Genomic DNA, 23,434 nt, shown 5'->3' with positions numbered 1-23,434 from the left:
CCATGTGGCCACAATATGCCTATGAAAAAACAAGAAACAGTCTTCCTCTATTTGAATGTCTACAGGCATCACTCTCTCTCCCCATCCTACACATACACACACACACACACACACACACAAAGTTATTTATAGCCTTTAGCCTACACCTGTGAAAGTTCTTCCTTTTGCCTCCTCCGTCCTTCCAGCTTTCTCACAGTAGATTCTGTGCGCCCTACAGTAGCAGAAGATGAATCATCCAAAAACAAGAGTCCCTTCCCTCAGAGACAGAGGGGCTTAATATCAAGCCCTTCCAGAGAAGAAAGAAATGAGACATTTACATTCTCACTTAGGCAAAAAAAAAAAAAAAAAAGCTGCACCCTCATGTCCTGCCACAGCATTTTCACAGTCCAAAATGGAGGAGGGCAGGAGCTGAAAAAGGAGCAGCAGCCCAGAGATGTGAAGATGTGACAGTGAAACCGAGAGGAAGGGCCATATTGGGGAAGTAGTTTGGAGACACAATGAAAAGAACTTGCTGATGCATTTGGTGCAGCAGGTGAAGGAGCAGTGAGGGGAATTGTGATGCCATTTCCTGTCAGAGAAAACTGAAGGAAACAAAATTTTTAAGAAAAATCTAAAGTTCCATCCTGGACAGGCTAAAATTTCAAGACAACGAGTGGAGATGTCAAGGAAGAAGTGGAATTGAGTTCAGAGCTCAGAGGAGAGGTCAGGACTGTGGATATATACTGTGGAGTCATAAACATAAAGATGTTAAAAGCCATGGGAATAAATGAGTCACCTAAGAGGGTGGGGTGGGGGAAAGGAACCCAGGTCAGAGGCCTGAGGAGCCTCCATGGAGGGAAGTTGAATAAAGAAGAGAGCCAGCAAAGAAAAGAGTAAGAAAGGAGGGATGTTGCTGGAAGATGGCTATGATGTGCCTGTGGACCTTCTCTCAAATATCACAGCGTTCTTTCACCATTCCATGAATTTGCAGGATTTTATTTCTGCATTTTTCTCCAGTGCTACTGCAGAAGAGGTCATGTTTTGCTTTATGGAAAAGAAAGTACTTGGTGTATTTCATTTTTATATTTCCATTTACTTTTCACTGAATAGTTGTTAAGAATTAAAACTAATCAAATTATGTATATAATAACCTATCTGAACCGCAAGGGGGTAGAAATTCTAACTTTTAGGGAAACCACTTTCCAAGGCTAAACTAATTCATTGAATCTATAATTTTTAAAAATAAGAAACATTGTTTTTCAGATGACATATAAGATAAAGCATAAATCGTGTTCAGTACCCTATCTCATACACGAAGGGATGCTCGCTAAGCGAAAATCTAGACAAGGAGAATTAGAGTAGCATTTTTATAAGCTTAGCTTTTTCCAAATCAAAACCACAGCACTTATTATCTCTGAGAGAGGCCAGTTTTCTTAATTGTGCATACCAAGTCCATTCCACGAAAAGCAAAAATGTTCTTTGAAAACCATTGTTTCAGAAGATCCTCGTCTGCAAAACTAGAAGAGGATAAAATACCTAACAAGGCTAAGTAAATAGCTAATATGTATTGGTATCATTGCTAAGCATCAAACACTGCGTGTAAACTGATGGGTTAATCCAGAGTGTGTCAATCAAGAAGTCTATTTCACTAAGGTAACCAATTATTCCAGCATACCAAGTTATATTTAGAAAATTGGCTACTTTGTAAAATTAAGAGCTATCCTACTGTCATAGGCAGCTTTTTGCTATACTACCTTATAGTCCATGTTAGCACTTCTCTGATTGTATTAGAAATCTCTTCATGTCTCTGCTTACCTTGATAGATCATAAGTTCTTGAAGTCATGTCTATCTTCTCACCGTAGTGCTAGGTCAGGGCCTTCAGAGACCTCAAAGTAAAGGTCCAGGATTCACCTCCATTAGGATCACCTGGAGAATGTGTCAAAATGCAGATTGCTGGGCCCCCCCCTTAACATATGGAATTAGCATAGTATTTGCAAGGATTTCCAACAGCTCTAATAGGGCTTTCAAGCTGTACCAATGAAGACAATAAATCCCAAAGGCATACTACCTAACAACTATAGGTTGACATTTCTTCTACTTATTGACTTACACTACTATTTGGAAACTACTGCCACAATGCTTGTTGAATGAAGGAACAAAGAATAAAGTGTCACCCTGGGTAAACCTCCACCTTATAATAGAAACAGCTTATGACTATTTTATATTAAGAGTATTATGGCAGTGCTTATCTATGCAATTTTACTGAATCAAGGCAAATAATTTGGGGATTTTAAATAGAACTTAGAGGTTATACCTTGTATAAAATATGTTAAGAAAAAATATACCAAAGAATGTTAAAAACGTAAAGGCCTAAACAATCACATTTGTTATCCTTATCATTTATTTAAACAATATGAAAGAATCCAAAATTATTAAAACCCTAACTCTATGATGAAAATAGTCATCACTTTTTTCATGAAAAACTTCTTATTTTAAGGAGTCATATTTTAAATATAATTAATTAGTCAGGCATGGTGGGAGGTGCCTGTAATCCCAGCTACTTGGGAGGCTGAGGCAGGAGAATTGCTTGAACCCTGGAGGCGGGGGTTGCAGTGAGCCAAGAATGCACCACTGCACTCCAGTCTGGGCAACAAGAGTGAAACTCCGTCTCAGAAATAAAACAAAACAAAAATAAAAATAAATAAAAATTTAAAAATACATATATATATAATAGCTTTACAAATAATTCACTTTTTAATCAACATATGACTAAATCTGTACATCTATCAATATAAATGTGGTAAACAATACATTTTAGAATGGTACCAAAATATAATTTATAATTTCATATATTGAGACCCTCAAATTTCAATCTCAAAAAAGTTTGTAAAGTTTAAGTAATGATTTTCATTAAAAAAGAAAAACCTTTTGTTCCCACAAATATAGAATAGAATATAGTCAATACTATTGCATGGCACAAACAGTTCAAAACATTAAATATTGACTCAAAACTACCTTTAAGAAATTTTTCCAAATTTCTCCTTTTTGTTACGGCTTGAAAAATATATATGGTTATATTTAAGTCTTAGGAAGACTGTATCCATTTGAATTAAAGACGTCACATTCAATTTTCACACTCCTAGCAGATAATAACCATGAGTCATTTCTTAGAACTATGTTTTCAGGTAATAGAGTAGGAACAGGCTGTGCCATTTTGTACACTTCACAATTTTAGAAACATTTTATCACCATGACATGTGTAAGAACTTGTAATTACTTTATCTCCTTCAATCTGTGTCAAGAAGATAATAAATGTACATTTTATACAGGGCACTAATACTTGGAACTGTGAGTTGAATAGCATCTCCTATGTCTTTATTCACTAATAGCTTGGGTAAAACACTTACCTGTCCTTCTAACCTAGTATCTCCACCAGAGTAATGGCAATGCTATTGGTATCCATATATATATTTAGATGTCTCACAGAGCAAAAGGGCCATTATATGATCAATCTTTTACATCTTTGGTTGATAACTGAACTCTTTTTAGAAGAACCATTATGTTGAAAACTCCATTTTGCTGATGAAATTCATTTTGCTACTATGCTAGACAGGCAATGATAACTGAAGGAGACCAGGGAGTCTCTCGAAGTGATGAAGGTCTAGCAATAAATAACATGGAACTGGCTGGGTGCAGTGGCTCATGCTTGTAATCCCTTTGGGAGGCCAAGGTGGGAAGACTGCTTGAGCCTAGGAGTTTGAAACCAGTCTGGGCAACATGGCAAAACCCCATCTCTACAAAAGTACAAAAATTACCTGGACATGGTGGTGCATGTCTATAGGCCCAGCTCTTGAGAGGGTGAGGTGGGAGGATCACATGAGCCTGGGGAGGTTAAGATGGCAGTGAGCCATGATCAAACCCCTGCACTCCCGCCTAGGCAACAGAGTGAGCCCCTGTCAATAATAAACAAATAGATAACATGGGACTAAATAAAGTTTTACTTGGAATATGTGTATTTGCTAAAGTTAGAAGGGAAAATACTGCAAATTATATATCATTTGAAAAATTATCTCTCTTTAGTTAATTTTCAGTCACAATATTGGATATAGCAGCTCCAAATAGAGGTTACCTGATTATTGCTTTTATGTTTGAATTCTTAAAGAGTTTACATCATAATTATATAATTATATTTTTGAAACATCACAGAAACCCAACATGTACCTATTTGTAATCATCAGACTATGTACACCTGATTAGGGCTCAGCTATGTTCAAGGCCTCATCGAGCTCAGCGTTATCATTTGCATTTTCTGCCACAATCAAAGAGAACACATTGTGTGCTCCTAGTGGCCACTGCAAGAAGGAAGATGCTGTTTCAATAAAAGGAAATCAAGAACAAACAAAATAATCATCCTCCATTGAAAAAAAAAAGCCTACAAAAAAAGAGAAAAGGACGGGGTCCTAAAAACATCTAGTGATGCCAATAAAATGGAATGTTTTTTAAAAAGTGATTTGTCTCACTGAAGCTGCAGAAGGGTATCCCACACTTATATGTGACTGCACTAAAAGCAGACCCTTTTTGTGCACTGAGCATTACAAAAAGGCAGAAAGCTCACAAATAGATGCATTTTCAAGTATGGGAATAAAATGACATACAGAAACTAACCTTGTTATCAGTTTAGCTATAGATATGAAAGATAAGGATATTTCAAGGAAAAACCTATTACAGGTAGTATATAGAGTACTTGGGCCCAGTTGAAGCCCAGGTAATGTGATGACAGTAATGATAATGGTCCACTGAATGCTAACAGACAAGTATAGTTACAGCTGTATAAGGATATCACAACCTTACACACAAATTCCAGAAAGATCATTGTGAAAATGACATTCCATAAATCACAGGGAATCAACACCAAGTGTGTCTTTATGCATGCCCAAAAAGGAAGGAGAAACTGACATCCATCAATAATGAACAATGACTTATTTCAAATCTAGTATCTAGTGCTGATAAATTTATTTTGTTGTTGCTGTTTAAACTAGAATGTTTCTATGGGCCTCCTAAGTCATCTTATGCCTAAAAATAGCAGGTCTTTTTTTTGTGTCTTTCCAAGAGAGGTAATATTAAGAATTAATAAGTATTTCAGAGCCTCCAAAACGAACTCACTAAACAAGTACCAACAAGTTACAACCTGAGCTAGATTTTATTTTCAAATGATGAGCAACAGCAATAAGAAAATCCATATTCTATAAGCTACTTTTGTTACACATTAATGACTAAAACAGCTTCTGTGCAGATTTCAAATTAATCAGACAAAGAATATCAGCTTTATGGCATTAAACTCATTTGACAAAGGAGTGGATGGTAGTAAAACTAAAGTTTTATCAGAAATCAAGAGTTATCTAAGCAACAACCCAGCAAGAAAAGAGAACTACTTCTGATTTCCTAGAATACATCCCTAACAGGTTATTATTTCCAATTACCAAGGCAGCACACAGCATTTTTCATCTAACACTTTACAAAGATGCTTGGTCACACCATGCTCTGCTGTATTAAATGATCTTTGTTGAAACCATTCACTTCCATTTCTCTTACACCTATAAAATGTCAAATAAGAGTGATAAGACAGTCATTTACCCTCAATTTTCTCTACAATGTGAGGTTTAGAGGAGTGCATTAGAACTCTAAAATAATAGACTAATATATTTTCTCAATTCTCCCTTCCTCCTTTCTTTCCACTGGAAGGAAATCTATTTCTGACAGTCTCTCTTCTAAAGTTTAAGGAACTAAAAAGTGCTGATGTTTAACCAAAAAAAAAAAAAAAAGTTCTAAAACCGTTATTTTGAGTAAATATCTTTCCAAAAACTCTACAAAAAAATATAAAATCTTCCCTGGAGTGCTTATAAAAGTAACATAAAAGTAGCTATGGGTGAAAAAAAGAAATAATGTTTTAAGGACTGAAAAAAATCAAATTCAAGTAGTTCTACCCTACCTACCTCTTTTTTTACCCTTCTTTTACACATGCAGAGACACAGCACAGATTTCAACCACAAGTTTTAAGAGCTTGTATAAAGAAGCATACAAGAAAATCAATCAATCTTTGTTTTACAAAAAGAGAAAGTTGGCCATAGAAATCAACATGCCACAGGAATCTTCCTTCCCTTACTCAGAAAATCAAAAAAAAAAAAGCTTCTAGAACAATAAGGGGCATCATTCACCTTTCATTGCCTGAACATATCCTGTTCAAACTAGGATAACACAATGAAGACGCTATGAGGTAAATCATACTCCAGTCCTAGTTTACATTAAGGTTTTGAAAAAAAAAAAAACTACAAAGCTATTGAAATCAACTATTTATATGTGAAAAACAAAGCATGGGTATTAATGGAGAAGAAAATCATCTATCTAGAAATACTCCTTAAAACTTACTTTTAAAATCCTTTTGAATGAATATTACAATTTATCCTTATTTAGGTCATTTCTCTTAAGCATACTACATCAGTAACATTAAAAAGTGCCCAGAAATCAAAATTACCAAAATTATATTTCAAAGAATATATTCCATACACACGAAATTAAACCAGTTAGTAAAGGTGTCCAAAAACAGATCTTATGGGACTTTTAAAAAAAGAAAAAAAAAGAACGATAGGTCGTTTCTTCAGAGATGGAGTGTCCACATCATAATCCTCTTCGTTTGGCATCACCAATGACTCCCCAAACATCAAAGACAAATTCGTCTGGGAACGCAAAGTCTCCAAGAGTTTCGTCAAGCGCCACAGCAAATTCATCTGGATTAACTTTGTCCTTTCCAGCTTCAAACATTGTGGTGGCTATCAAAAATAATATTAAAAAATTAACGATAAATGAAATAGCATCAAAGGACTGAGAAAAATGGCAACAGGAAAATTACTTGCTAAAAGTAACATACATAAGTATATTTCAAATTAAATGCAAAATTAAATGCAAATTAGAACAGTAAGATACCCTCTCTCACACGCACACATCAAGGTGGCAAAGATACTTTTCAACAGTCTGTCCACTGCACCCAGGTTTGCAGCTGCTACCCTTGCCCTCTACCCAATCTTAGAGCCTGTCAGTTGGGAACCTCTGGCATTCCCCAGAGTAGAACAATATCCCCTGAAAGAAACCCTGTGGCTGTGACTAACCTTAGCAGGAAACTTAAAGAACATCCCTTCCTCAACCTCCTAATAGTCACTACTCTCCCTCCCTCCTCCACCAGTCCCCCACTCCCAGCTGAGGCGGAGTCCAGTCCTCCCTACCCAAAGACAAAAAGACAAAGGATGACAGTTTGCACTGCAGCAGTCAAGCTGGGGAGAAGCAGAGGAAGACATAAGTCCACCTGTGGAACCGAGGTACCTTTTCTGAGCCCCTCTCCAGTTTGGGATAGAACGTGAAAGTGGCGACCTTGTTCAGTTTTTCTACTAAGTTGCCTGGGTCCCATATTCTATGTCTTGGAACCAGCATCTTCAGGAGTACTTAGGACTTGCCCCAGCTGCCTGGGAGCCCAGGAGGCTCAGCAGATTTCCACTCAGCACCCTAGAAGCACCAGCAACCAGAAAGAGACTGTGTATATGTGACGTGGGACTTGGGTGAAAACCTCCACGTGAAAGGGAAACGCCAAAGCCCCAGGTATAAGCTCCAGCATCTCCTTTCCTTCCAGGTTAAGGATGAACTAATTCTAGTTTGCATGACTTCTCTGAATGAGCCACAGGGTCTGGAGAGACAAAAGCTATGCCTCTTCCCATCAGTTCAGTCCTAACACAAGGCAGGCTAGGAAGAAAGGGAGGAATGTGGCCTGCAGAAGGGCACCAGGATCAGAGCAGAAGTGGGGTGGGGGTGTGGTGAACTGGTAGAGGGATCAAACCTCTAGTAAGGTAAGGAGGGCTTCTATATGGCCAGGCAGCCTGGCGTGGGGTAGGAGAGTACAGATGTGGTGAGGAGGGCACGGGGATGGGAGGACAGCAGCCACAGTGATGAGAGATTGGTTACACATGTGGAGATGGATCACATACACACATACATACATACACACACACATACATACAGAACAATAGGAATCAGGTTTGTCACTGCTGGAGAAGGATAAATAGGGAAAGGGAGAAAATAAGAATGAACCCTATGGAATTAGAATTGTAGATATCACTGGAAATATATATATCTCCAATTAAGATGTTATAAAATACAGACATAAATGCATACACACACATGCATACACATTCCTCAGTCCTGGAAGCATGACACCCCAACAACAATGAGTACACAAAGCACCCAAATCTTGGTTCTTAAGTACCATTCTCCATTAGAAAGATTAAGACTTCCTCAGAAAATGGTAGATTCCAGGGCTGGAGCAGGCAAAGTGCAATATGAACCAAGAATATCTTGTACCAGAAAGTAAGAAAGTATCAAAAAATGATGGGAACATGTGAAAAGGACATAGACGTCAGAGTGCAAGAGTTCACACTGACCAAATCAGGGATAATTTAAACATCAAAATAAATAATGATGGTAACAGGCTATAACGCCAGTGAATAAAACAGGAAGCCATGAATCCATAATAAAATACACAACCGACTGAAGAGATAGATTAAAGAAAAAATGAAGAAGCTGACTGATTCATAAAGGACTGTATATTTACATAGTTTTAAAATGTCTCCCCACCAATACCTATCAATGAAACAGAATAATTTTACAGTGTAGAAGCCTAACAAACACCACCTTAAGTGATCAAAGTGAACGTTCCTAACAAAAAAAATCAAAAACCTGCGCTTCCCCATAAGATGTAATGAAAAGAATACAGAATCACATTTGTGATGTTCCTGCCAAAGAGGTGTAACCTGAGTGTACTTATGAAAAAAGTATTAGACAAAGCAATGTTGAGGAACATTCCACAAAATAACTGGCTTGTACCCTCCAAAAGCATCAAGGTCATGAAAACCTAGTAAAGAACAAGGAACTATTCCAAATTGACACAACATGATAAGTAAATGCAACATGTGATTTGGAACACATTCTTTTGCTATAACAGATATTAAGGAACTTGGTGAAACGTAAATAGAATATGAATATTAAATGGCAGTAATGTATCAATGTTAATTTCATGGTTTGGATGGTTATGTTATGGTTCAATAGGAGAATATCTTTGTTTTTAGGAAACACACACTGAAGTATTTGGGGGCAATGGGACAGCATTGAGGTAACTTACTCTCAAATAGTTCAAGAGAAAAAAGTCTTTGTGCTGTACTTGTATCTTTTCTGTAAATTTAAGATTGTTTCTATACATATATATATATATATATATATATATATATATATATGAATGGCAGTGAAGAAATAAGAGAAATTAAATCTCTTCTCTTTATTATCATCACCTTGCTCTCCATCTTGCCCCAGATCTCAGCCATTACTCAGCCTTCTTCATTTACCATCAATCTGGAAGCAAACACTTCACAAAGGAGGGAGTTCCTCAGCTGCAGCTGGAACCTCTGCTCCAGCCCAAGGGTCCTGCCAAGTTACCCAGACTCTTCCAAAGTTCCCGAGTTTATTAAAACTTTTTTGTAATGATATGTCAAGGATGGCCAGGATATACTGAAGCAAACACTCAGATACACTGGTTTGACTTTGTAAGTTTGGCTTTTGAAAAATGTTTGGCAACAAGTATCAAAAGTCGTAAAAGTGTTCGTATCCTTTGATCTACCTAGAATTTTTACTTCCGGAAATCTAGACTTCAAAAATAAAATTTTAAAAACAGAAAAGAATTTAGCATAAAGATGTTCCTACAGAATCCAAAAAAAATTCTAAAATGTAGGATCATAAAGTTACCTCTGGTATGATGAAATGTATTATGTGAAATATTTTTAAATCATTTTAAATAATGTTTATGAATAATTGATAATAACTTAGGGAAATATTTTTGTTCTAATATTTACTGAAAAAGCAGTACATATCTTTTTATTATAATCACAACTATATTTTTATAAAAATATTTATACAGAATGACTAAATGAGGAGGTAGGTGATAATGTAATTTTAGTAAAATATTAATGGTAGAGTCTAGGTGACAGGTATATACAAAGGTATTCACTAAAAAGTCTTTCAACTGTCTATCTGTTTGAAAATTACCATAGCAAAATAATGGAAGAAACCTCTATGAAGCAATGGAAGAAAACTTAGCAAAACATAGTACAAAAATTCAAAACAGAAAAAGCTTTTTTAGTGCTGTGTTTGACTCAGTAAAACTATACCTAACTTGTCATATTTATTCTGTGTGTTCATAGGTATAAGGTGTATTTGGGAAATTATTTCCTAAGCCATTAAGGGATGCCTTAATGTCTATAAGGAATGTTTCATTTCTTTCAACAGACAGTCATAGCACTATAGTTAAGAAAAGAAGAAAGCTGCCCTTAGAGTGCATTTTCACACCATCAGATAAGAAGCCAAGTGCTCAGGGAAGCAGTGCCCTGCAGCATTCCATCAGTATTTCAAACAAGTCTGGAGGTTCTGTCTGTGTCTCTCTTCTCAGAGTGTCTTGCCTTGGAGATCTTATCCACAATCCCAGGTTAAGCATGACCATGGTGCAGAGAAGTCCCAAATCTTTGCCTCCATCCCCAACTTCATTCATGAGTTCCACACACCCATTTCTGAGTAACTGGTGGGCAATTCTTCCTAGGTGATCCATTAGCATCTCAAACAACATGTCCAGAAACCAAATATCACTGTGCCTTCTAAAGAAACTGCTACTCTTTCTCTTGTTTCCATCATTTTCTCTTCTCTGAGGTCTTCAGACTGTGCACCAAACACTGTCTCCCTTCATTCTACCTTTGCAACTCTAATTCAATTCTTTCCATTTCATTCCCACTGCTGCCATGTTATTTCCAAGTCCAGTCAGCAAACCATCCCACGTAGGCACATTGGACTCCCTTTCCTAAAGTACAGCTTTGATCCCACTGGGTACTGAGACAAAAGGACCATGAAGCTCCTTTCCACCTCTGAGATTATCTGTCATTCCCGTATATAAAAATATTCCATCTGGGCATAGTGGCTCACGCCCGCAGTCCCAGCTGCTAGGGAGGCTGAGGCAGGAAGATCACATGAGGCCAGAAGTTTGAGACCAGCCTGAGCAACACAGCAACATCTTGTCTCTTAAAATAATGTATTTAATTTAAAAAAATAAAATTCACCAGGCATGACAGTGCACATCTGTAGTTCCAGATACTCAGGAGACTGAGGCAAGAGGATCACTTGAGCCCAAGAATTTGAGGCTACACTGAGCTATGATCATGCCACTTCACTCTAGCTTGCACAATAGAATGAGACCCTATCTCTTAAAAAAATTTTTTTTTCCTTGTGTAACCAATGTTTATCTTTAAAACTCTAAACCCTAGTGGCAGTCTAATCTATAAAACCCTTGGTTCTCACTACACTACACTACATTAATGTTGTGCTCTCATAAATCTGACCACTCAAAATGCTATCTTCGCTGCTTTCTGCCTTTGCCCAGGATAACCTCCTCCTAGCCACCAGTACCACTGTCAAAATCCTTTCTCTCCTTCAAGGCTCTCTCCTCCATGCAATACTTTGTCCACAGCTGGAAGAGATATCTCCATTCTCTAAACCCTTCTGCCAGTGTTTTTCAAGCTTAAATGCATAAGCAAATCGCCTAGGATCTTGGCACAATGCAGATTCTGGTTCAGCAGTTCTGCAGCCATGAGATTCTGCATTTTCAACTCCCAGGGGATGCTGGTCCTCAGGTAACACTTTGAATAAAAAGGTCTTGGACTGCAAATTCAACATTGCTCTGCATTGACATTTATTTTTCTGTGTATTTTTTCCTCTCCTACTAACAGAATAAACTCCCAACAGATCTTGAGTAGCTTACTCAGTCTTTTATGCCCATGGTAACTAACTCAGTGTCTCATGCATAATAAATGCTAGTGAATGGGCGGTGCAAGAGAAGGGCTTGTAATTACAGTTACATACGTTTTGCACAGACACAGTTAGCATGCACTGGGGAAAGTGAAGTCCAGAACTCTGGTCTCAGCCAGGATGTAAAAGAAGAGTAGCCAGAATGTAAAGGTGAAGTATTGCTGAAGTAGAACTCCAGTTCAGAACTGTGCTTACTCTACCATTTTAACTCTTTCTCATAGGCTTTGCAGGTAGCATTTATTAAGACAATTACCTAAAGATTATAATGACATATGGGTAACACATGTTAAGGAAGAAAGCTATCTGAGGAAGAAATAAGATGCATACAGATAAAAGACATAAGAAAACATACAAACCATTCAGAAACAGAAACTAACAGTATGGATGATGCTCTTAAATGTTGGGGGAGACAATGACAAGGATGCAGATGTTCACTGATGAACACTGAATCAATTTCTCTCCCTACACACACACACACACACACACACACACGCACACACACACACATACACACACATCCTTCGCTATAAGAGGGAAAAAGAAACAACTTGGTACGTGGTTTTTTTATACCTCAGGAAGCTCAGCAGCATTGTCTGGTGCACTAAGCCCGGGAACTCCATGTTGTAGGTCTGACCTGCACTGACTTGCAATGTCTGCTTTGGGTTTCTAGTCACAAAATGAAAGAAAATGCTGCTTCAAGATGCCCATAGTCTAACCTCACAGTCCAAAATGCATAATCTCACTCATGCATTCTGGCACAATAGAAAAGTGAAAGAAAAAAAAAAAAATCCCCACACCGCCCAGAGCTGCTGATATAGTCTAGTTATACAGCTCCACATGTTCTACCTCTATTACCACTGCCATTACAACTATTAACAGTAATAATCATTAGTGATAATCACTGAATGATAATACCTGCATCCATTATTGTTTATGATGTGACAGAAACTTTATACAGATTATTTAATTTGATTCCTTGGCAACCCTATAAGATTATTTTTATTATGCCCCTCTTATAGATGTGAAAATTAGGATTCTAAGTTTAATAATTTCCCCAAGGGTCAAAGCTCCAAACTAATAAAATTAGGACTCATGCTCCCTGTGAATTCACTCCTTTTGTGACTCTCAACAGACATTTACCAAGTACTTACTCTCAGAGAGGTACTGTGGTAAGAGCTGGGACTAAAACTGAGTAAGATATGGTATCTGCCTTCAAGAAACACCTGATCTTGTAGAAGAACAAAAAATGCCTATTACACAGCTACATAATTGTGCTGGAAATACTGCATGTAATACAGCACTCTATACATCTTTTAAAAACCAGTAATTTGCTACATGAATTCAAAAATGGAGCATGCAACTAAATATGTTATATATTTTTCCTAATGCATAAAATATAAACATCACTTTTTTGTTTTATTTCTCATCCTCAGCTGGGTTTGGTAAGCATAGCTTTTAAGACATCTTTACAGGATAAGTAAATGGTAAAATTCGTCCTTTTTGATAAAATATTATAGCTCTGATTTAAGAGAAAAGCAAAAGAAACTTCAGCAAAATAAAACACTTTTTATAAAGATATAGCATATTAACATAAGATAGCTACTAAGATTATTTTCATCTATTGATTACAATAAAATTTCAGTATACTGCAATAATAAATCTGAATGCAATCTGGCAAAAAATATTCCAGTAAAAGAGTATTATTTTCTTACAGTATAATGTTTAGAAACACATGAGAAAAAAAAGAAAAAAATAGATTTAAAAAATAGTAAAATTAATCCCTGCTACTTGGGAGGGTGATGCAGGGAGATTGCTTGAGTCCAGAATTTTGAGATTAGCCTGGGCAACATAGTGAGACCCCATCTCAAAAAGAATTTTTTTAATTGGAAAGAGAATTTTTTTTTACCACATATAGCACCTAAGTGCTGACCTCTAGTGGCCATTTTTACTACTGTCACTGAACTACATTTACATTATTATTAATGACAAACCTGTTTTGGTGATACAGATCAACATATAATTTCCATTAACTTTTTAAACAAACAGAACATTTAAATATAAAATATTACTTTATGGCTAAAAATCTTGGTATCAAAGTTTCAGAAATCTTAGTTTTTAACTCATTAGGTGACTTTGGCAAGTTATCAAACTTCTCTGAATTTCAATTTTCAAACCTATAAAATGGCAAATAGCAGGATGTAAAGATTAGTCATCATTATTGTTAGTTTAATCATGAAATATGCCACTACATCTCATTCTATGGAAGGTCTTCGGGCCTTACTTTTCCTAAGACTTTTTATAAATATCAACGCTTTTCAAACAACTCACAAGTCAAACATCAAAAATGCAGTCAATGTAGAATATTTTCTAACGAAAATTTCTAAAACTTCATTGGCTTTATCTGAAAACAATGACTTTCTACAGTGTTCACTGTTTTGAATTCACTATAAAAAGAAAGTAATCTGGCCGGGCCTGGTGGCTCATGCCTGTACTCGTAGCACTTTAGGAGGCCAAGGCAGGCAGATTGCAAGGTCAGGGGTTCGAGACCAATCTGGTCAACGTGGTGAAACCCCATCTCTACTAAAAGTACAAAAAATTAGCTGGGCAAGGTGGCAGTCACCTATAATTCCAGCTATTCAGGAGGCTGAGGCAGGAGAATGGCTTGAACCGGGAGGTGGAGGTTGCGGTGAGCAAGATTGTGCCACTGCACTCCAGCCTGGGTGACAGAGCAAGACTCCATCTCAAAGAAAAAAAGAAAGTGATCTTAGGAAGAAAGGAGAAATGTAATTCTCACTATTAAAACACCATTAGCGGTTCCAAGATGGCCGAATAGGAATAGCTCCAGTCTACAGTTCCCAGAGTGAACAACACAGAAGATGGGTGATTTCTGCATTTCCAACTGAGGTACTGGGTTCATCTCACTGGTGCTTGTCAGACAGTGGGTACAGGACAGTGGGTGCAGCCCACCGAGCGTGAGCCAAAGCAGGGAGAGGCATCGCAAGCGCAAGGGGTTAGGGAATTCCCTTTCCTAGCCAAGGGAAGCAGTGACAGACGGCACCTGGAAAATCAGGTCACTCCCACCCTAATACTGCGCTTTTCCAATGGTCTTAGCAAATGACACACCAGGAGATTATATCCCGCACCTGGCTCGGAGGGTCCCATGCCCACGGAGCCTTGCTCATTGCTAGCACAGCAGTCTGAGATCGAACTACAAGACCTCAGCGAGGCTGGGGGAGGGGCGCCCACCATTGCTGAGGCTTAAATAGGTAAAGTGACGGGAAGCTCAAACTGGGTGGAGCCCACCACAGCTCAAGGAGGCCTGCCTGTCTCTGCAGACTCCACCTCTGCAGGCAGGGCATAGCTGAAAAAAAGGCAGCAGAAACTTCTGCAGACTTAAACATCCCTGTCTGACAGTTTTGAACACAGTAGTGGTTCTCCCAGCATGGAGTTTGAGATCTGAGAATGGACAGACTGCCTCCTCAAGTGGGTCCCTGACCCCTGAGTAGCCTAACTGGGAGGCACCTCCCAGTAGGGGCTGACTGACACCTCATATGGCCAGATGCCCCACTGAGACAAAGTTTCCAGAGGAACGATCAGACAGCAACATTTGCCATTCTGCAATATTTGTTGTTCTGCAGCCTCCACTGATGATACACAGGCAAACAGGGTCTGGAGTGGACCTGCAGCAAACTCCAACAGACCTGCAGCTGAGGCTCCTGACCGTTAGAAGGAAAACTAACAAACAGAAAGGACAGCTACACCAAAACCCCATCTGGACGTCATCATCATCATCAAAGATCAAAGGTAGATAAAACCACCAAGTTGGGGAGAAACCAGAGCAGAACAGCTGAAAATCCTAAAAATCAGAGTGCCTCCTCTCCCTCCAAAGGAATGCAGTTCCTCACCAAAAACGGAACAAAGCTGGACGGAGAATGACTTTGACGAGTTGAGAGAAGAAGGCTTCAGATGATCGGTAATAACAAACTTCTCCAAGCTAAAGGAGGATGTTCAAACCCATTGCAAAGAAGCTAAAAACCTTGAAAAAAGATTAGATGAATGGCCAACTAGAATAAACAATGTAGAGAAGACCTTAAATGACCTGATGGAGCTGAAAACCATGGCATGAGAAGTACATGATGCATGCACAAGCTTTAGTAGCTGATTTGATCAAGTGGAAGAAAAGGTATTAGTGATTGAAGATCAAATGAATGAAATGAAGTGAGAAGTTTAGAGAAAAAAAGTAAAAAGAAACGAACAAAGCCTCCAAGAAACATGGGACTATGTGAAAAGATCAAATCTACGTCTGACTGGTGTACCTGAAAGTGATGGGGAGAATGGAACCAAGTTGGAAAACACTCGAGGATAGTATCCAGGAGAACTTCCCCAACCTAGCAAGGCAGGCCAACATTCAAATTCAGGAAATACAGAGAATGCCATAAAGATACTCCTCGAGAAGAGCAACTCCAAGACACACAATTGTCAGATTCATCAAGGTTGAAATGAAGGAAAAAATGTTAAGGGCAGCCAGAGAGAAAGGTCGGGTTACCCACAAAGAGAAGCCCATCAGACTAACAGTGGATCTCTCAGCAGAAACTCTACTACCCAGAAGAGAGTGGGGAGCCAATATTCAACATTATTAAATAAAAGAATTTTCAACCCAGAATTTCATATCCAGCCAAACTAAGCTTCATAAGCCAAGGAGAAATAAAATCCTTTACAGACAAGCAAATGCTGAGAGATTTTGTCACACCAGGCCTGCCTTACAAGAGCCCTTAAAGGAAGCACTAAACATGGAAAGGAACAACCAGCACCAGCCACTGCAAAAACATGCCAAATTGTAAAGACCATCGATGCTAGGAAGAAACTGCATCAACAAATGAGCAAAATAACCAGCTAACATTATAATGACAGGATCAAATTCACACATAACAATATTAACCTTAAATGTAAATGGGCTAAATGCCCCAATTAAAAGACACAGACTGGCAAATTGGATAGAGAGTCAAGACCCATCAGTGTGCTGTATTCAGGAGACCCATCTGACATGCAGAGACACACATAGGCTCAAAATAGAGGGATGGAGGAAGATCTACAAAGCAAATGGAAAACAAAAAAAAAGCACAGGTTGCCATCCTAGTCTCTGATAAAACAGACTTTAAACCAACAAAGATCAGAAGAGACAAAGAAGGCCATTACACAATGGTAAAGGGATCAATTCAACAAGAAGAGCTAACTATCCTAAATATATATGCACCCAATACAGGAGCACTCAGATTCATAAAGCAAGTCCTTAGAGACCTACAAAGACACTCAGACTCTCACACAATAATAATGGGAGACTTTAACACCCCACTGTCAACATTAGACACATCAACGAGACAGAAAATTAACAAGGATATCCAGGAATTGAGTCAGCTCTGCACTAAGCAGACCTAACAGACATCTACAGAACTCTCCACCCAAATCAACAGAATATACATTTTTCTCAGCACCACATTGCACTTATTCGAAAATTGACCGCATAGTTGGAAGTAAAGCACTCCTCACCAAATGTAAAAGAACAGAAATTATAACAAACGGTCTCTCAGACCACAGTGCAATCAAACTAGAACTCAGGATTAACAAACTCACTCAAAACCACTCAACTACATGGAAACTGAACAGCCTGCTCCTGAATGACTATTGGGTACATAATTAAATAAAGGCAGAGATAAAGATGTTCTTTGAAACCAATGAGAACAAAGATACAACATACCAGAATCTCTGGGACACATTTAAAGCAGTGTGTAGAGGGAAATTTATAGCACTAAATGCCCACAAGAGAGAGCAGGAAAGATCTAAAATTGACACCCTAGCATCACAATTAAAAGAACTAGAGAAGCAAGAGCAAACACATTCAAAAGCTAGCAGAAGGCAACAAATAACTAAGATCAGAGCAGAACTGAAGGAGATAGAGACACAAAAAACCCTTCAAAAAATCAATGAATCCAGGAGCTGGTTTTTTGAAAAGATCAACGAAATAGATAGACCACAAGCCAGACTAATAAAGAAGAAAAGAGAGAAGAATCAAATAGACGCAATAAAAAAATGACAAAGGGGATATCACCACCAATCCCACAGAAATACAATCTACCATCAGAGAATACTATAAACACCTCTACGCAAATAAACCAGAGAATATAGAAGAAATGGACAAATTCCTGGACACATACACCCTCCCAAGACTAAATCAGGAAGAATTTGAATCCCTGAATAGACCAATAACAGGCTCTGAAATTGAGGCAATAATTCATAGCCTACCAACCAAAAAAAGTCCAAGACCAGATGGATTCATGTCCGAATTCTACCAGAGATACAAGGAGGAGCTGGTACTGCTCCTTCTGAAACTATTCCAATCAATAGAAAAAGAGGGAATCCTCCTTAACTCATTTTATGAGGCCAGCATCATCCTGATACCAAAGCCTGGGAGAGACACAACAACAAAAGAGAATTTTAGACCAATATCCCTGATGAACATCAATGCGAAAATCCTCAATAAAATACTGGCAAGCCAAATCCAGCAGCACATCAAAAAGCTTAATCACCACGATCAAGTTGGCTTCATTCCTGGGATGCAAGGCTGGTTCAACATATGCAAATCAATAAACATAATCCATCATAAACAGAACCAAAGACAAAAACCACATGATTATCTCAATAGATGCAGAAAGGGCCTTTGACAAAATTCAACAGCCCTTCATGCTAAAAACTCTCAATAAATTAGGTATTAATGGGATGTATCTCAAAATAATAAGAGCTATTCATGACAAACCCACAGCCAATATCATACTGAATGGGCAAAAACTGGAAGCATTGCCTTTGAAAACTGGCAAAGACAGGGATGCCCTGTCTCACCACTCCTATTCAACGTAGGGTTGGAAGTTCTGGCCAGGACAATCAGGCAGGAGAAAGAAATAAAGGGAATTCAATTTGGAAAAGAGGAAGTCAAACTGTCCCTGTTGCAGACAACATGACTGTATATTTACAAAACCCCATTGTTTCAGCCCAAAATCTCCTTAAGCTGATAAGCAACTTCAGCAAAGTCTCAGGATACAAAATCAATGTGCAAAACTCACAAGCATTCTTATACACCAATAACAAACAAACAGAGAGCCAAATCATGAGTGAACTCCCATTCACAATTGCTTCAAAGAGAATAAAATACCTAGGAATCCAACTTACAAGGGATGTGCAGGACCTCTTCAAGGAGAACTACAAACCACTGCTCAATGACATAAAAGAGGACACATCAAATGGAAGAACATTCCATGCTCATGGAAATGAAGAATCAATATCATGAAAATGGCCATACTGCCCAAGGTAATTTATAGATTCAATGCCATCCCCATTAAGCTACCAATGACTTTCTTCACAGAATTGGAAAAAACTACTTTAAAGTTCACATGGAACCAAAAAGAGCCCGCATTGCCAAGACAATCCTAAGACAAAAGAATAAAGCTAGAGGCATCACACTACCTGACTTCAAACTATACTCCAAGGCCACAGTAACCAAAACAGCATGGTACTGGTACCAAAACAGATATATAAACCAATGGAACAGAAGAGAGCCCTCAGAAATAATACCACACATCTACAACTATCGGATCTTTGACAAACCTGACAAAAACAAGAAATGGGGAAAGGATTTCCTATTTAATAAATGGTGCTGGAAAAATTGCTAGCCATATGCAGAAAGCTGAAATTGGATCCCTTCCTTATACAAAAATTAATTCCAGATGGATTAAAGACTTAAATGTTAGACCTAAAACCATAAAAACCCTTGAAGAAAACCTAGGCAATACCATTCAGGACATAGGCACGGGCAAGGACTTCATGTCTAAAACACCAAAAGCAATGGCAACAAAAGCCAAAATTGACAAATGGGATCTAATTAAACTAAAGAGCTTCTGCACAGCAAAAGAAACTACCATCAGAGTGAACAGGCAACCTACAGAATGGGAGAAAATTTTTGCAATCTACCCATCTGACAAAGGGCTAATATCCAGAACCTACAAAGAACTCAAATAAATTTACAAGAAAAAAACAACCCCATCAAAAAGTGGGCGAAGGATATGAACAGACAATTCTCAAAAGAAGATATGTATGCAGCCAACACACACATGAAAAAATGCTCATCATCACTCGCCATCAGAGAAACGCAAATCAAAACCACAATGAGATACCATCTCACACGAGCTAGAATGGCGATCATTAAAAAGTCAAGAAACAACAGGTGCTGGAGAGAATGTGGAGAAATAGGAACACTTTTACACTGTTGGTGAGACTGTAAACTAGTCCAACCACTGTGGAAGGCAGTGTGGTGATTCCTCAAGGATCTAGAACTAGAAATACCATTTGACCCAGCCATCCCATTACTGGGTATATACCCAAAGGATTATAAATCATGCTGCTATAAAGACACACACACACGTATGTTTATTGAAGCACTATTCACAATAGCAAAGACTTGGAATCAACCCAAATATCCATCAGTGACAGACTGGATTAAGAAAATGTGGCACATATACACCATGGAATACTATGCAGCCATAAAAAAGGATGAGTTCATGTCCTTTGTAGGGACATGGATGCAGCTGGAAACCATCATTCTCAGCAAACTATCGCAAGAACAGAAAACCAAACACCGCATGTTCTCACTCATAGGTGGGAACTGAACAATGAGATCACTTGGACACCGGAAGGGGAACTTCACACACCGGGGCCTGTCGTGGGGAGGGGGGAGGTGGGAGAGTTAGCATTAGGAGATATACCTAATGTAAATGACGAGTTAATGAGTGCAGCACAGCAACATGGCACATGTATACATATGTAACAAACCTGTATGTTGTGCACATGTACCCTAGAACTTAAAGTATAATAAAAAAAATAAAATAAATGAAACACCATTACTGCATACTTTTTCAAGAGCTATAACAGACTTCGTATCTGCTCCAAAAGCAAAGTAGTAAAATTTTTAAAAAGAAAAGATGTTATAGAATAAATGACTTAGAAACAATCAATCTTCTTTTCACACATCTCAGGATCTCAATATATTTGAAATCCTAAAATTCTAAAGTTGCTTGGATGATCTCCAAACTCCTAAACTGGTATCATCAGAAAACATTATAATTCTATATACAACTTACACAGTTTCCTTAAACATTCAGGAAGAAACTTGTATGATACAACTTTATACTGAGTTAGGTCAAGACTATATGAGGCCTTATAGGATTCAACGTCTTTTAGAACGTTTATTTTTTTCATGGATAACATCCCAAGGTGACCTATGTTGACACTGGTTGGTAGAAAAGTCATAGTTCACAACTAAACTTTACAATCAAATGCAGCACTTCCATCTTCAGGATTACTCTCTACAAAAATTCATTTAAATTGCCAGGCATGGTGGCTCACGCCTGTAATTTCAGCACTCTGGGAGGCTGAGGCAAGTGGATCACCAGATCAGGAGATCAAGACCATCCTGGCTAACATGGTGAAACCCCGTCTCTACTAAAAATACAAAAAATTAACCGGGCATGGTGGCAGGTGCCTGTAGTCCCAGCTACTCGGGAGGCTGAGGCAGGAGAATGGTGTGAACCTGGGAGGCGGAGCTTGCAGTGAGCTGAGATCGCACCACTGCACTCCAGCCTGGGCGACAGAGCAAGACTCCATCTCAAAAAAAAAAATTCATTTAAATTATTTTCCATTTTCAAATAATAAAACCTCTTAATCCTTTTTTGAGGATAGTGTTCTAAGACACGTTGTTGCCATATTACTTTTTAAATTTTTAAAATATATACTTACATTAATACAGAAAAATGTGATGTTGATGTAATTTGCATTAAGAATTAATATTTCTGAAAGCTAAGAAATACTGAGAATATTTATACAAGTAAATATATTTGCCTGTTAAATCAGTACCACACTTGTAATTTATATTTCATGCTAATCAGATCTGAATAATGAAAGAAATTCCTTATTTAACAATGGTTTGCATTCTTCAAATAATTACACTTTACCTCCCTAGGTAACTGACCACATTGCTAACCATGTGTAATGATAATGGCTTTTAATGTCAATTAGAGGAATTTGTTACAGATGACTAATTCACTTTACAAAGAAATTTCTAGTTAATTTACAAAGAATTTGTAAGGAATGTTTAGTGCCCTGAATTTCCTTTTTTAAGCTGCATTTTTTTTCCTTTTTTTTTTTTTATTTATTTGTTTTTGTTTTTTTAGAGACAGGATCTCACTCTGTAGCCCAGTCTAAAGTGCAATGGCACCATCCTAGCTCACTGAAGCTTCAAACTCTTGGACTCAAGCAATCCTCCAGCCTCAGACTCTCAAGTGGCTAGGACTTCAGGTGCACGCCACCATGCCTGGCTAATTTTTTTTTTTTTACTAGAGACAGGGTCTCATCTCACTACGTTGCCCAAGCTGGTCTCTTTTAGGGTTAGTTTTAGGGTTAGGGCCTCGAGCCAAATATATATGCCTGTAAGCAATACTACATCATATCTCTGTTACTGTATGTGAGCATAAATACACCTATGCATATGTGTGTATGTATATGTAAAAATTCATGTATACATACATGTATTTGCTTCCCTCCCATATGGGAAAATACCATTAAAGAATGGCCCACAGCCCAAGACTGTTGTACAAATAAACATTTCTATTCTAAATTTGATTTATGTACATGTTGATGCCTCTAGTTATATGTTACATATTTCCTTATATGTCTAAAAGTATTCATGTTTATGTGTATGTTTGTCTTTATTCCTAGTTAGATCTTTTCCTAGGCCCTGTGTCTGTGATTCACTCCAGACCATAGCATGGATTCTATTGTTCCTTGAGAGGGGCAGTTTCAAAACAGGAGACTGAGGCTGGGCTCAGCAGCTCAACGACTGTAATTCCAACACTTTGGGAAACAAGGCAAGAGAATGGCTTGAGCCCAGGAGTTCAAGACCAGCCTAGGTAACACAGGTAGACACCATCTCTACAAAAATTAAAATTAAAAAAATTAGCCAGGCAAAAGGATTGGAAGGAGAAGTTGTCAGACGTTGGTTTTCAGCTTTAACTTCCTGTCTGCACAGAGGAAAAAAGAATCTATAGGAAAATTTTACATTTTTCTCCAAGGAGCAAGGAACAAACTACCAATGTTTTTAAGTTGCAGACAGCATCTGGATATCCAGTACATAAATTTTATTTTAAAAGTTCACTCAGGGCCGGCAATGATGGCTCATACCTGTAATCTCTTCCTGCACTTTGAGAGGTCAAGACAGGGGGATCACTTGAGCCTGAGCAACATAGCAAGACCCTATCTCTGCCAAAAAAAAATTATTTTTGAAAAATAAAATAAATAGCCAGGTATGGAGGCCCACACCTGTGGTCCTAGCTACATGGGAGGCTGAGGTAGGAGAAGGGCTTGGGCCCAGGAATCAAGGCTGCAGTGAACTATGATTGTGTCACTGCACTCCAG

General features: G+C 38.1%; 1 protein-coding gene across 2 annotated transcripts in view; it reads right to left on the bottom strand.

Annotated features, from left to right (window-relative positions):
• Window positions 1-3,970: 3,970 nt before the first annotated feature.
• GIPC2 (GIPC PDZ domain containing family member 2) overlaps window positions 3,971-23,434 on the bottom strand; it is a 98,305-nt gene continuing 78,841 nt past the window's right edge. For both annotated transcript variants that reach the window (XM_025386606.1, XM_025385893.1), the window contains exon 6: window positions 3,971-6,807. In XM_025386606.1, coding sequence (XP_025242391.1) covers window positions 6,656-6,807 — 152 coding nt within the window. In that variant the 3' untranslated portion in view covers window positions 3,971-6,655. The remainder of the gene's footprint in view (window positions 6,808-23,434) is intronic.

Source organism: Theropithecus gelada, chromosome 1 (assembly GCF_003255815.1).
Source record: "Theropithecus gelada isolate Dixy chromosome 1, Tgel_1.0, whole genome shotgun sequence".
In the NCBI taxonomy this organism is placed as follows: domain Eukaryota; kingdom Metazoa; phylum Chordata; class Mammalia; order Primates; family Cercopithecidae; genus Theropithecus; species Theropithecus gelada.
Note: the sequence above shows the minus strand (reverse complement) of the source record. Positions and strands in the feature narration are given on the sequence as shown.